This window comes from Nilaparvata lugens, chromosome 7, assembly GCF_014356525.2.
Source record: "Nilaparvata lugens isolate BPH chromosome 7, ASM1435652v1, whole genome shotgun sequence".
In the NCBI taxonomy this organism is placed as follows: Eukaryota; Metazoa; Arthropoda; class Insecta; order Hemiptera; family Delphacidae; genus Nilaparvata; species Nilaparvata lugens.
In genome coordinates, this window is record NC_052510.1 from 44,665,212 (window position 1) to 44,680,152 (window position 14,941).

Consider the following 14,941-nt stretch of genomic DNA (forward strand, 5'->3'; position numbering starts at 1 on the left):
TTATAGTGTAAGGACCTTGAGTTCCAAATTTCAAGTCATTCTGTTATTTGGTAGATGAGATATCGTGTACACAGACATACATACACTCTTACACACACACACACACAGACCAATTCTCAAAAACCACTTTTTTGGACTCAGGGGAACTTGAAATGTATAGAAATTTAGAAATTGGGGTACCTTAATTTTTTTAGAAATCAATACTTTCCTTACATATAGTAATAGGGCAAGGAAAGTAAAAAGTGAGTAAAGGAGTAAAGTACTCAAAATAAGGCTGCTGGTCAAGACTACAGAAGTAAAAAAGTAATATTATCTTGCCCCTGCTTCTCTCACAGGAAAGATACACTCATGTCAGTTTATAGAGCTCACTATTTGATAGAGATAACTATCCAGGGTGGATTTGGAAGAATCCAAAACAACTTATTACAACAAAACAACACATTGATCACTGGTAGATACTGGCACAGTATACATATAACCTATTCTATGATACTGGCAATTACGTACACAAAATAAGTTAAACACCATCATAGCAAAAAACTATAACTTTTAATAATATTTATACAGTAGTTGTTTCAACTTTGAGTACATACAATTTCCCCATTTTTTATTTTATAATTATAAGTACAGTACTTCAAAAACCTGATACTATGGTGATAATTTACATCATGAACACACAGCCCAGAACACATAACACTCATTTACTCCTGTTAATTTATATTTGTACAATAATAGTTAACACTGCGGACCTGAAAGAAAACTACCCTTTGCTCGACCGTCATGCGAAAACAAAATTATCAACTCTACAAGTAAATCTAGGTCTATGAATATTAGTAGATATTGGCTAAAGATTCTCATGCAATCTCTGGCTGTTTACTATAGTTTCATACAGATTCGTTTATTCGCATAGCCGTCAATGGAAAATAGAAATTTATTCAATATCTGATAATACTTTGTACTGTTTACAACGTAGTAATATATGTTCAAAACGATAAACACGAGCCAGTTACATAGGATTCAATTTGGAAAGATATGTACTTCTGATTAATCCTACCTATAGTCACCTTCCCTTTCCTATACACGCTAATTTTATTGCATTCTATAACATCGGAATAGTTATGCTAATAGATTGGCAAACATTATCTAAACAAGTTGATTGGCAAGTGTACAACTAATAAAGAATGTAATAAGGCATTTGAGAAGGAATAGGAAAATAATACAAGGATATTTTCATATTGGGATCAATGAAACGGAATAGATAAATTGAATTTACAGAAATTGATGAATTATTTGGAAAGCGAAATGATATTCAGTAAAGTCGGCCACTAACGATATTGCAGTCATGTCCTGCAGCATTGTACAAGTTTCTACGATTCTTTGTTAATCATTTTTTCGTTGCTGCTCTATTTAAGGTTGAATTATTTTGGCTCAATGTCATGAATGACAATCATATGGTTTTTTAATGTTAGAAACTGTTGAAGTCGTTTCGACGGATGTAAACATCGTATCGATAGTGTGTTCTTTCAGGTCTGGTTTGCCTGTACAAGCCTGCTTGACATGCCTGCAGTATTCATAGTCACCGGACTAAAAAAATATTGAATTTTGAATTCAATTATTATTAAATTCAACTGAATCTTAAATTCATCTTTGTGTAGATTCTAAGCTTTTTTGAAAATATGCTGTATTTAAAAACTAATATTATTATGAAAGACAAAAATATTACGCATTATGAGTATTCATCCATTATAGTACCAAACTTTATTTCCAAACAGTACTCACAGACTATGTCAAAAATTCTCAAATTTTCAAGAAAAAATTAAGAATCTGAGTCGTATAAGAAAATATATGCTGTGTTCAGCACGTGGGGAGTGAATTATTACTTTAATCAGCCGAGAGTTGAACTCTCGTGTTTGGAGTTGTGAATATTGTTGTAAAAGAGCGAAAAATTTGATACTTTATTGAAACTTATTGTGCAAAATTACAAGGATGAGCAATTTAAAGAGACTAAAGTAATCATATGAGTAGGGAGGCCTAATTAATCAAAGGCAAGGAAGATAAAATCATGGAAGACATAATATTCTTGTAAAATGTGAATGTTTTTTTAGGGAAAATTTTATCAAAAGAGGGATGATGATTGATGACTGAGTATATTGAATACTACTAAACAAAATAATTGTGTACTTTTTGAAAATAAAATCTAATATGTTATGACATGAAAAGAAAAGAGCATTAAAAGAATTTCATGAGTTGGTCATAGACAAACTGATTTAAGCCTTTTATAAATAAATAATAGTAAATAAGGGAAAAAGCATTATGAAAATATAGATTTTAACAATTTACATTTTTAATTTAACAATATAGAATACAAAAATAATATCAATTTTACGAGTATTATAATATGATTAGGAGGTACAAACAGATTTCTATTTGCTATAGTTTGAGTTATTTAAAATAAAACCTATTTGCAATCAATTTAAAATCATTAAGCATTTCAATAAAAAATATATCTAAAAAGAATAGCTATTAACAAGAAATGGTTCATAATACTGAAATACCAGAATAAATTCGAGAATGTCATTTACAATAAAAGAACTGTTCCAATATTCTGCAAAATTCAGATTAATATTTTTATAATTCTCTTCAGATTTTCAATTCTCTTCATTTTTAATAAATTCAGACCTCAATCAACTAATCGAGCGAAAAATCCTTGAGAAGAGGTTGAATTCAAAAAATGGAGGAGATTAACCCATGTGAATGCGACGGATAATTGTCGTACAATAGTAATATTATTACAGTAATTCAAAACAGTACATATTGTACTCTAAAACTGTACAGTTGATGATATGAAATTATTATAAAAACAGATAGCCTACTGCAAATATATAACTGTTTACTATTATATTATTTTGTTTACTGGTTACTATTTACCAAGAGTTTTATGACATAAATCAAGGTACAGAATATGAAATCCAACTCAATGACTGGCGGATAACAGAGAATAATAATTAATCGAGTTAGAGTACGCTGCAGTGACATTCTTTTTTAACAGTCAGCATTCCTTATGAATAAAAACACTTCCCATCTTACAAATGCTAAAGCTGCGTTTACATCAAAGTTATTAACAAAATGGTAATAACTTAATCCTTATAGATTCTATTAGATTAAACGGAACTTGAATCTATAAAAATTGAGTTATTAACATTTTGTTAATAATTTTGGTGTAAACTCAGCTTTACAGTTTGAAGTGAATTTCAATACATCACAAAGTTCAGTTTAGTAGTACTTGAATTGTTATCAACAAACTCATCATTTTTCTACCCTTTACAAAATAATTGCAGAATATTGATACAGTGCATTGTTTGAGATATAAAACTGAAAAACAATGTAAATAAATGAATCTGAATGGCGTATTTTCCCAAGTGTAAAACAATAAACTCTAAAAAATATTTCACAACAAACAAATAACTTGAAACAATCAAAGCAACAGTTACTCGACACAACACCGAAAGCATTCATAAATAAAAAATCTTTTAAAAACTCACATTTTCAAATACACACAGACATTGATAGTAGAATCAAAATAATATATTGCAAGGTAGTAACAAAAAAATATAATTGTGATGTTTGTTAGAAAAAATGTTAATATCATCTGGAGCTAATATTGTACATTATATAAAATAATAGAGTATATAAATAGTAACAAAGTGATAAGTTTTAATCACAGGATTTTTTTGAGATAGACAATTACCAGAATCTATCGCAGATAATCATAGATGTAGACTATATAAATTGCAGGGAATGGAGTTTTTTTACTTTACTTATTAATAATCATCAATTTGAGAATTTGATTTTAGATTGAGAAAAATTGATGTGAATTTGTGACATTTTATTTATTTTTAATAATAATTGTGAGGAATGATATCATTCTTCTTTGGAGCATATTAGAATGAGATGTAAAAATATGATGTAATGTTTGTACAACGCTAATATTTACAAATTATACTGTATAATATTAGCCTCATGAATGACAACCGTAGCGTAGAGGATTTTTTAAAGTCAATTGCATTTCATAACTAATGATCAGAAACTGCTATTCAATTTAGTTTATCTAATGAATTATTTAAATAAAGTAACGATATCACTATAAAATCGAATTGAAGTTTCAAGTATTTTAGCAGCAGTAAGATTGAGATGTAGTGCACTGCACTCCCGATCCTCCACATGCTGCCAACTCAATCAATACAACTATTGCAACATGTAACTTGAATTTCTTTCAATATTGCTCGAGATGCAGAATTTAATTCTTCATATTACCGAGTTTTTATAGGATAGAACAACAGTTTAAATTTTTGAGGTACCATAGCGATAGCTCAACTAAATCTATTTATTTCTCAACAGAACAGTAAACAATATTAGAGCTCTATAGTTTAGATATATAATCAGTTATGAAAAAAATGAGAAGTAATGCATCAGGCAAAGTATAATAAATACGGTGTAAATAATGGGTAGTTTATTAAATTATTATTCAAAATATACGAAATTTGATAGAATAGTTATAAAAAAAGTTCTATCTAAAATGTAGGAAATCACTTCAAACTTGAAAGTTGAGATTTCACGTGACAGCACCAGAGGGGTACAAGCTTATCACACACTCGCATCATCAATAAATACAGAAGCACATATTCACACACTCTATTTCCTCCATATTATAGTAGCCTGGTCAGAATGAAAAACGTTTCAAAATATTTTAATGATAAATTTAAAAATTCTGGACAAACATTGGAATTTGAATAAAAATTTGAAAATGAAACTCGTGCAATAATAATTTAAAAATCAACAAATCTTTCAACCACCAAACTAACAATTCAGCTTCCTTTCAGAGTAACAAATGTGCATTTCCGCGTTAATTCAAAAGCCCAGGCTCAAATGACACATGACATATTCTAACGTTCTCTGAATACCGGTACAATCACAGCATAATCTAGTATAACATATATTTCCATTTTTTATTACCTACTTACATTTAGGTATAATTTCCTTTAATTTAAATTATATCAATAGTCGTGATGACAATGATGATAATGACATTGATGATAATAATTATAATAACATTACATAATGATCAACTTTGTTTTTTATACATTGTTATTTATTACACACATTTATGTTTATTTACAATACCGTTGTAATATAGTAATAGATTTGTCACGATCAATAATATTAAGTACAAACATGACGAGTTCCTTTCAAGTTCAACGAATTTAATAATGGTCCTCAACAGATTAAAACACTCACGCGAAATGGCAGTTGATAATGCAGCTTTACAGCAACCTGCAACAAGCAAATATTTTGTTTCTGGACAAATAGATCAATTATTAACAAATATCTATAGCATCTTGAATATATATTAATCTTATAAATTCATTTCATTTCAACATGAACTATGTGAGACTATTAATCCAGTAAACGACAAATCAACATTATAGAACTTGCCGCTTTACAAGCGAAATAATACTACTGTATATTTATACTACAATCCAAGGTAATTGGAATATTGTATTTCAAGTACCTTACTTAATTGAAATGTTGTATTCTATGTGCCTTGCTTTGTAACACTCAGCAGCTTCCCATGTGCCCAGCTGATAATAATCACCTTTCATAATATCAAGATTGATGATTGTCTTTACCAGAGTATGAATCACAGTTTGGAGAAGTAATCCAAATGGACAATAAAATTTATACTGTATTGGTATTTTACTGTATAACAGGTAATATGAAATGACATCAGAAAACCCTAAAATCTAGTTCAAGCATAGTTCCACGAGAACACGCCCATCATACCTTCCTTCATCCTACTCTATCATACCTTCATACCAACCTTCCCTTCACTTTTTCTTATACCTTTCTTACCCTCTCAAGGAGAGCGGTTTCCCGGTCGTGTGTTGATGGGAAGGATATTTTTTATCCTTTCCAGTGTCGACAATTATTTGTTGAAAAACCACCGAATCATGTAGTTACATTACAATATTATATTATCGTTATTCAAATTGCATTCAATCTTCATCCTGATTAATAATTTCTCATACTTTGTAAAATTATTTGAATAAACAACTATACTGCCAATTAATGTAAATAAGTGTATAATAAGTGTATACGCCAGTGTATATTGTAACATACATGAATAAACAACTCTAATCTAATCAAAGGATTGAAGACATAAACAACCATAGCTCGAAAAAATTTCAAACCTCCTCTATTTTTGCACCAAAGATCCGAAATTAGTACTGTACCTATATTATAATTTGATTATATCAAATTACACATTAAATGTATTTTTCTTTCTTATTTATATTATGTTTACTTCTATTTCAATTCATTTGAATATTCATTCTTATTTTATTAATTTATTTCTGTATTGGTTTTATATTGAAAATTATATCAATATTCGCTGTCAGCACTCAAACTTCGGTTTTGCAGGCAGCGCATAATGTGTTATTTTGATTGACAAAGTTACTTTTCGTGTTTCTTTTATGAAATTTGATATAATCAAATGTAATTTGATATAATCAAATGTAATTTGATATAATCAAATTATAATATAGGTACAGTACTAATTTCGGATCTTTGGTGCAAAAATAGAGGAGGTTTGAAATTTTTTCGAGCTATGGTTGTTTATGTCTTCAATCCTTTGATTAGATTAGAGTTGTTTATTCATGTATGTAACAATATACACTGGCGTATACACTTATTTACATTAATTGGCAGTATAGTTGTTTAATCAAATAATTTTACAAAGTATGAGAAATTATTAATCAGGAAAATTAACTTCTTATTTCTGTATTGGTTTTATATTGAAAATTATATCGATATTCGCTGTCAGCACTCAAACTTCGGTTTTGCAGGCAGCGCATAATGTGTTATTTTGATTAACAAAGTTACTTTTCGTGTATAGTTCAGGATTGGTTATTATTTTGCTTAACTTTGTATTAAGGAATATTATTTGTATTATTATGACATAATATGATTTATGTACCTCAGCAGGTGTTGGACTGCTATATGAATCGTTGAGGCGGCTGCAGCGGGTGCGGGTGGTGGGGCCGATGGTAGGGGTGCGTGGTGCGGTGGTGGTAGTGGTGTGCTGGTCCGTCTCCCAGGTCCAACTCCAGTTGGTCCAACTGCTCCTGCAGGCCCCCCACTCCGCCACCGCCCCCCACTCCTCCCCCCTGCCCCACTGCCGCTGTTGCCATGGCAACGTCCGGCATTATGTCCGACAGACCTACGCCGCCTTCGCCTCCTTCAACACCAACACAAAAACAAACATCACTCACCAGTCACCACCTACTACCATACACAAAATATAGCTCAAGTCACTAACTTCCTTCTACTTTATGCTAGTACTATCTAAAAAGTGTTTTCCGGATTGGAAACATGGGTGCTTTCTGCTGGAGATATGCAAAAACTGAGAGTTTTTGAAATAAAAGTGGTGAGACGAATCTTGGGCCCTGTTTTTGAGAATGGTCTCTGAAGAGGAAGAAAAAATTTTGAAATAGAGGAGTTCTTAAACAATGACGACATTGTGCGGTCAATAAAATCTGACAGAATAAGATGGATGGGGCATATGTTGAGAATGGGAGATGGAAGAATGGTGAAATGTATATGGAAGGAGAAAATATATAACAGAAGAAGAAAAGGTCGACCAAGAAATAGGTGGATGTGGAACGTGATCTTAGGACGCTTGGAGTTCGTAACTGGAGGAGGCAGGCCGAGGATCGAGACGGATGGAGATCCTGTGTGAGGGAGGCCAAGGGTTGTAAAGACCTGTAGAGCTGAGGAGTGAGTAAGGACTTGAAGCAGATTTGAAGTAGCCTCATTTGGTGCCGGTTGTACAAAAGCCGGTTAAATTTTAACCGTGATTAATTCCATGAAAAATTCCAAAAAAGCCTTCTCTGATTGGTTCTCGTAAAACTCGTAATCACGTTTAAAATTTAACCGGCTTTTGTGCAACCGGGCCTTAGATAACAAGAGTGGTATCTCTATAAGTGAATGAATCTGAGGTACAGTATGATAGGCCTTAAATTTCATTTATTTATTCATTACAGTACCTTATTTTTTCAATAAGTACCTACTATCACTTGCGGAAAGGACAAACAGGCTCAAGCCCAAAACTGTCAAAAATAAATTCAAAAATACAGGTTATGAGTCACATTCTTGCATGAACAATGTACACCAAAAAACCAAGAAAACAAACGAATTTTGAATTTATAAATAGTCATATTCATTGTAAATAGCGAGCCTGGTTACAGTCTATGATTCAATACTCTATTTAAGGCTGTGCAACAGGCTAAAAAACGTGTGAATGATCACCAGTATAAAGGTTTTCTAGCCTGTTGTACAGCCTTAAAGCAAATGATCGTTATGAAGGAATAGTAAGATAGATATTGTTATAAATAATGTTGGTAAAGGGTGTTGAAATGACTGTGTAACAGTTTGGGAATCCTTCGTTTTTGAACCTTATATGTCCCCCTCCACTAGGAAATACCAAAAGATGGAGTAACGCAAACGGGTGATTCTAGTGGAATATGATACCATGAACCCTTATACCTAAGCGAAACAATGAAGTTGGTGAAAAATTACTTTTTTGAAGTCAAGGAAATTTGTTTACAGATGTACCTAAAAGCGTAAAGCGAGAGCGTATGATTCAGTGGATAGGCAAGGTTTGTGGCAGGAAATGGAAAATTTTGGGATTGAGAAAGAACATATTGGCATAATAAAGGAGATGTATAGGGGATATAAGTGCAGAGTAAGAACACAAAATGGTTATACAGACGAGTTTGAAGTAAGGAATGGGCTAAAACAGGGAAGTATTCTATCACCAGCCTTGTTCAATGTAGTTATGGAAGGAATGAATAGACAAGTGAGAGAGGAAGTAGGAGAACGGGATAAGAAAATGATATTTGCGGATGATATGATGATTTGGGGAGAAACAGTTGAGGATGTACAGATGCAGTTGGATGCTTGGAGCAGGGTTATGGAGAAATATGGTCTGAAAATAAGCAGGGAAAAGAGTGAGGTAATGGTTTTTGGAAGGGATGACAATTTTGCCGGAGATATCAGATTGAATGGAGAACCCCTGAAAAATGTTGGAAGTTTCAGGTACTTGGGCAGTGAAATTGCAGATGATGGGAGAATAAACCACGAGATAACTAGAAGATTACAAAAGGGGGGAATTTCTACCAAACAGTGAAACATTTGATTTGGGATGGAAAAGTACCAGAAAAGGCAAAGATTATGATGTACAAGATGTATTACGTACCCATCATATTATACGGAGCCGAGACATGGACGATGACGGAATGAGGATTGAAGGGAGGAGACCAAGAGGACGACCGCGACGACGATGGACAGACTCAGTGGCCAACGAAGTGGAGAAGAGAGGACACCGATGGCGGCAGGTGGAGGACGAGCGATGGTGGGAGGACCGAACAAGATGGAGAGGCATTGTAAACACCCAGACCCGGCACTAGCTGGAACGGGACCCGGATATGTATGTATGTATGTATGTATGTATGTATGTACCTAAAACCTATTCAAGATGGAAAAGACTACTTAGGGCCAGACCACATTAAGCGTTTTCTCAGTTTTTTTCAGTCAGCAGGGCAGGAAGCTCTCCAATTGGCTGATTGGGTTGGCGCTTGGAAAACGCTTATTATGGACTGGCCCTTAATCTTGGAATAGAAAAAAGATAGCATAAGCCATAAGAAGATGTCTTATGTTATCTTTTCTTTATGGTCTCGGTTAGTAGAGGATTGAACAACCCACAGTGTGATTCTAGTGATATGAACATTTGAAAGACATTGTCGATCAAAAACTAAAAACCATTAACATTTTTTCCGAATAATTTTACTGGTTTTGGAAACAAATGCAGTAGGCTACTCATATGACATGGAGTTGAATTAGGTTTCTTTACTCATTCTATTTAAAATTTAACTCATCTAACATTTGATAATGATTTATTCATTTTACTGTCTCTACACAGAACCTCGCTAAAGTCTGCTGTTCAGGCTGTAAATGGGAATTACACGGAATAATCAATAGAATCAACACTTGTACTTCACTTGTCCTATAGTGTATGGTAACCCATCTTCAAAGAACCCATATAAATCTGAATATAGTCCAACACCTTCTGCTTCAAAAGAACATAAAAGGCTACAGAAATTAAAAGTAAAACTAAGAAATTTTAAATAAACATAAACTAACTGTATATTTTACATTATTAAATTCTAATTTAATAATGCATAGTTTCATCAAGCACATACACATGTTCATCATCAGCGAGAGGCTTTCAACATAAATAAACAACCGATAACAAGAAATAAACCACTGGAAAATTATAATGATAGACATTTTTTCTAATTTAAAAGTTCTTTCGTACGAATCAACTATAAATTAAAATAGATGAGGTGACTGTGCTGGTGTACTACACTTGAAAAGGGGTGACTATATTTAATTGTTGTAGTGTAACTTACCTGGATCGGAGACCATTGCGACTCCGCAACAGTCGTTGCCGGTGCGAGTGTGTGCGTGTGAGTGCGAGTGATAGAGGTCGCCGCCCTCGGTGATGATGGCGGGCAGAGGGTGGGAGGTGGGGACAGGAAGGCGGCCACCGCCCCCCGTGGGCCCGGGCGAGGGGCGGCGCGAGTAGCCGCCTCTCATCAGAGTGCCGCCTCCACCACCCCCAACCGCCTCGTCTTCCTCTGAGCAATAGCAGGCAGTGTTCTCCAGCAGATCCGCCACCTTCAAAACACCAATCATCAGTTGGAGCAACCAATCACTTACAAGAATAATAAATTATTACTAATATTAAACACTCAACGGAACAGGCACATCACATCAATCTAACAATTCAAAATTCTAGTTGATTTTGAAATTATTTTTTTGGACTTGAAATTGTGTGTGAATCAAAGTATATAAAATCTTCATAACATTTAGACTGTTCATCTAAAATTACGGTTTAGAGCAGTCTTGAGCGAATGCCTGTTGTTTTTACTTGGATTGTACCTATTGTCTAAGGATAGAAAAACTATTAACCTATATAAATTTTTATAGCTACTTACATAGAATCGGAGACAACTGATACAACTAATACTTACGCTATCTTTTCTCTATGGTAGTATCTTCAACTATGATAAAATACTTTGTTCATCAAATTCCATGTATGTTGAACCACTTTCTAAAATAATTGAAAGAAATTAATTTTTTTAAATATTGGTATTTTGCAATAATGATATGATTTGAAGTACCTATATCATATGATTTCATATATAGAGTAAATTATTTTTTTATAAATTGCATTGATATAATGCATTTGAATGCAGCATGTAAAGCTGCATACAGACTTGAGCTCCACGAACACGCGCATTTCACTTTTCCTCAGCTGATTATATTTGTATTTGTACAGAAAAACAGTACGTACAGATATAATAAGCGTAGCACCAGCTGATGAAAAGTGAAATGCGCGTGTTTGTGGCGCTCAAGTCTGTATGCATCTTTAGATTCAACTTTGTGACGCCAAAACTATTGAACTATAGAATTGAATTAAATTTATTGTTTCACAAATGAAATTACAGATTTATAAAACATAATTAAATAATGTTCAAATTTCAAGTAGATAAAATCTATGATAATAAGATGAAACTAATAATGAAAGGTTGAAGTACCTTTAAACTACCTAATAAGGAAAAGGTTGAGTGTACTCGCATATGTAAGCTTTTCCCTTTATTATTTGAGTACAGTAGCTTATTATTAATTCATAAACCTAGCATCAGTTCAAGTTTTTTACTATCAAGTTTAGGTTCACTATCAAATTAAGTTTAGGGTTTGTACTATTCAAATCAAATCATTTATTTCGCCATTTAAAAAAACAATCACAAATAAAGAGCAAATCAAATATGATGAACAATAAATTTAAACAAAATACAAGTGTTAACTTAAAAATAAGAAAATAATAATACAAAATCATAAATATATCTTTACGTATGTAAATATAATTTACGTATTATATATGGCATCACCAGCAAAAGAATAAACTTTGCCCGCTGGTGACCGTTGCAAATCGGTCATTCTCATATATTCTCATATCATTAAATGAATTTAAGTTTGAAATTGATAATGTAGAATTTTTAAATGCTGATATTTTTGTTGTATTTTTTGAGGAATTAAATTTGATTTGATCTGACCTTTAAACTACCTAATAAGGAAGGAAACAGTTGAGTGTACCTGATCGGGTAGATTGAACTCGCGCACGACCCTGAGCCGAATCTGCCGGTTGATCTCGTGGCGCGAGGAGAGCGGCAGCGCCAGGGCGCGCTGGCAGCCGGGCGCGCGGCGTAGCTTGTGTTCGCGCCGGAGCAGCGCCGCCATTGTTGCCGAGTCGGGCGCCGCAATGGCCGACGCTACCACATCCACCCCCGCACCCACGCCTCCGCCACACTTCTCCTCCACCATGTACAGTGTGTCCGGGATGTCAGCCATGTAGCGCGCTCGCCGCAAACGCAGGCGCAGTTCCACCTTACAAAGCAATTCATATTTCTAATTAGTTTAGTTTATTCTTCGCCACAGTCTATTGACTTTTTGACTACTATTGACTGTATGCTAACGTCATCTGTCTGTTAGCATATTTCTGCTCTAGTCTGAATACGGGGGTTTAATTTTTTCTCAGTCTGTGTGCATACGACAGCCTATTTAGTTTAGTTTTCGTTAAAAAAACACTACAAAATCAAACAATGCTTGGTAGTATTTGACACGTCAGTATATATCCAAAGATAAAATTGAAATTCTAAGTGCACACTCAGAAATAAGAACACAACTTATGCTGCTGTGAGCGTTCGCCTTTAAAGTAGAATTTTTTATAATGGGTCGACTGAATAGACTAGAATCTATAGTGAGGTCCACGTTATAATGGCAGTGGAGAAAGATGGGATAACAGGGTTGCTGATTCTCTATATTTGACTCCATTTTGCCACAGACTGTACTAAAACACAGCCATCCATATTGGATAGCTGTAACTCAAATCATCCAATTACATTTGATCTAATATAAGTTTTTTTATGAAAAAAGTCGAATATATTTAAATTTATCAATAAAACATCACTTTGCATAATTTGAATCAAAACTTTCATAAATGAGATCAGAATTTTATTCTCACACACACCTGAAATCTTGGCGGCTAATTTTAAAAACTCTGATACAATAATTCTGAATGATTGAATAAATAAATAAATACAACAATCTAAACTTCAAATCGACAGAAATTAAGTATTCTTTTTCAATTTATCTTTAAAATAATAGCAAAATAGAAATCCTATTTATAATAAAATAACTCTGAAATAACCTTACACCGGTAGGCTAACTGGAGCATGCTTGTGTGGATGATCAAAGTTATCTACTTAAAAATGTCATTTCAGATATAATTCGTGTTTCTCAAACGGTAGTATCTGAAACATTATTTTATTTATTCAAAAATATTTTTTAAACCAATTGTACGACTTGTTTACTCAAGTATTTTGTTGGAATGAAAAAAATATATGGCGGCTGAAGATTGTTTGTTTACATCTGCACAGTCACTATCAAAAGTAAAAATAAAATATTTCTGGCAAACTGAAAATATTGCAAAGCTAGAAACGGATAGTGCTATCTGTTTTGTCGAATGATAGAAAAGGATAGCAACACTATTGTCAATCAAATACTGCCATTATAACGTGGACTAGCACTCAGTCCACGCTGTACAATTCTTACTATACAAATAAGATTACACAGCTTACTCAAATACAAGCACTTGATTAAAAATTACTTAGAACCAATGTACCTACAATGTATTCTAGGTACCTTACTTGGAACTAGCAATAATTGCTATAGTGAGGTCCACGTTATAATGGTAGTGGAGAAAGATAAAAAAACAACGTTGCCGATCCTTTGTCTTGTCAATGACTTCTACAGACGGTAGCTGATACAGGTTTATTGATATAATATTAACAGTTCATTCTCGTTTAAAATAATCAATTATATTTTATTAAACAATAAATTATATTTTTCAATAATTTCATAATCAAGATTAAAATTTAATATGTATCTCTTTTTTTAGTCAAATTTTCAATAATTTCATAATCAAGATTAAAATTTAATATGTATCTCTTTTTTTAGTCAAATTTCAAGTCTTAAATTTTTGTCAACAAATTCTAAAGGTTTGAGAACAAAATTTTTATTTTGAAAGTGATTTTTCGATGAAGAAATTTCAGAATGATGATCACGAATATATTCCAACCTGAAAGTGTTTATTGTGCATTGGGTGAATGGATTTTGGATTTTCAATTTGAAGCTCAGATATTGCAGGCCGGACACAGCAATGTCTCCCGGCTACATAGGCCAAAAGTTATTGACTCTGAATGTTTCTAATTTTTTTATTGACCTATGATTGCATATGCATATATATATAAATATATATATATATATATATATATATATATATATTATATATATATATATATATATATATATATATATATATATATATATAAATATATAATCAAGATGAAATATTTTGCTGATTAATTATTAATTCTACATTGTTAAAAGACGATCTGGCAACAGAGCAAAGCGAGAAAAGATAGCGCTATCTCCTTTTTTGAATGATAGACAAGGATAGCAATACCATTGCCAATCAAACATTTCCATTATAACGTGGGCCTCACTATAGCTTTTATTCAATCGTCCTAATGTGTTTCATTCGGGGATTGAACAAAAGCTTATAATTATATCTCTGTTTAAACTGAAATGGTAGGCCTACATATGAGCCCATAATTATTATTCATTCAATAATTGGTTGATTAAATAAAAGTTAGCAATTATTGTTGATTCCAAGCAATTTTGAAGCAAATAACTCATC

The 14,941-nt window shown here is 32.8% G+C and overlaps 1 protein-coding gene across 1 annotated transcript in view; it reads right to left on the reverse strand.

The window, feature by feature from the left end:
• Window positions 1-530: 530 nt before the first annotated feature.
• The window catches only part of LOC111054373 (BTB/POZ domain-containing protein 7), a 74,818-nt gene continuing 60,407 nt past the window's right edge, over window positions 531-14,941 (reverse strand). The window contains exons 11-14 of the mRNA XM_039432853.1: window positions 12,277-12,567; window positions 10,527-10,794; window positions 7,034-7,294; window positions 531-5,331 (exon numbers count right to left, since the gene is read on the reverse strand). Of these exons, the coding sequence (XP_039288787.1) occupies window positions 7,053-7,294; window positions 10,527-10,794; window positions 12,277-12,567 (801 nt within the window). The 3' untranslated portion in view covers window positions 531-5,331; window positions 7,034-7,052. The remainder of the gene's footprint in view (window positions 5,332-7,033; window positions 7,295-10,526; window positions 10,795-12,276; window positions 12,568-14,941) is intronic.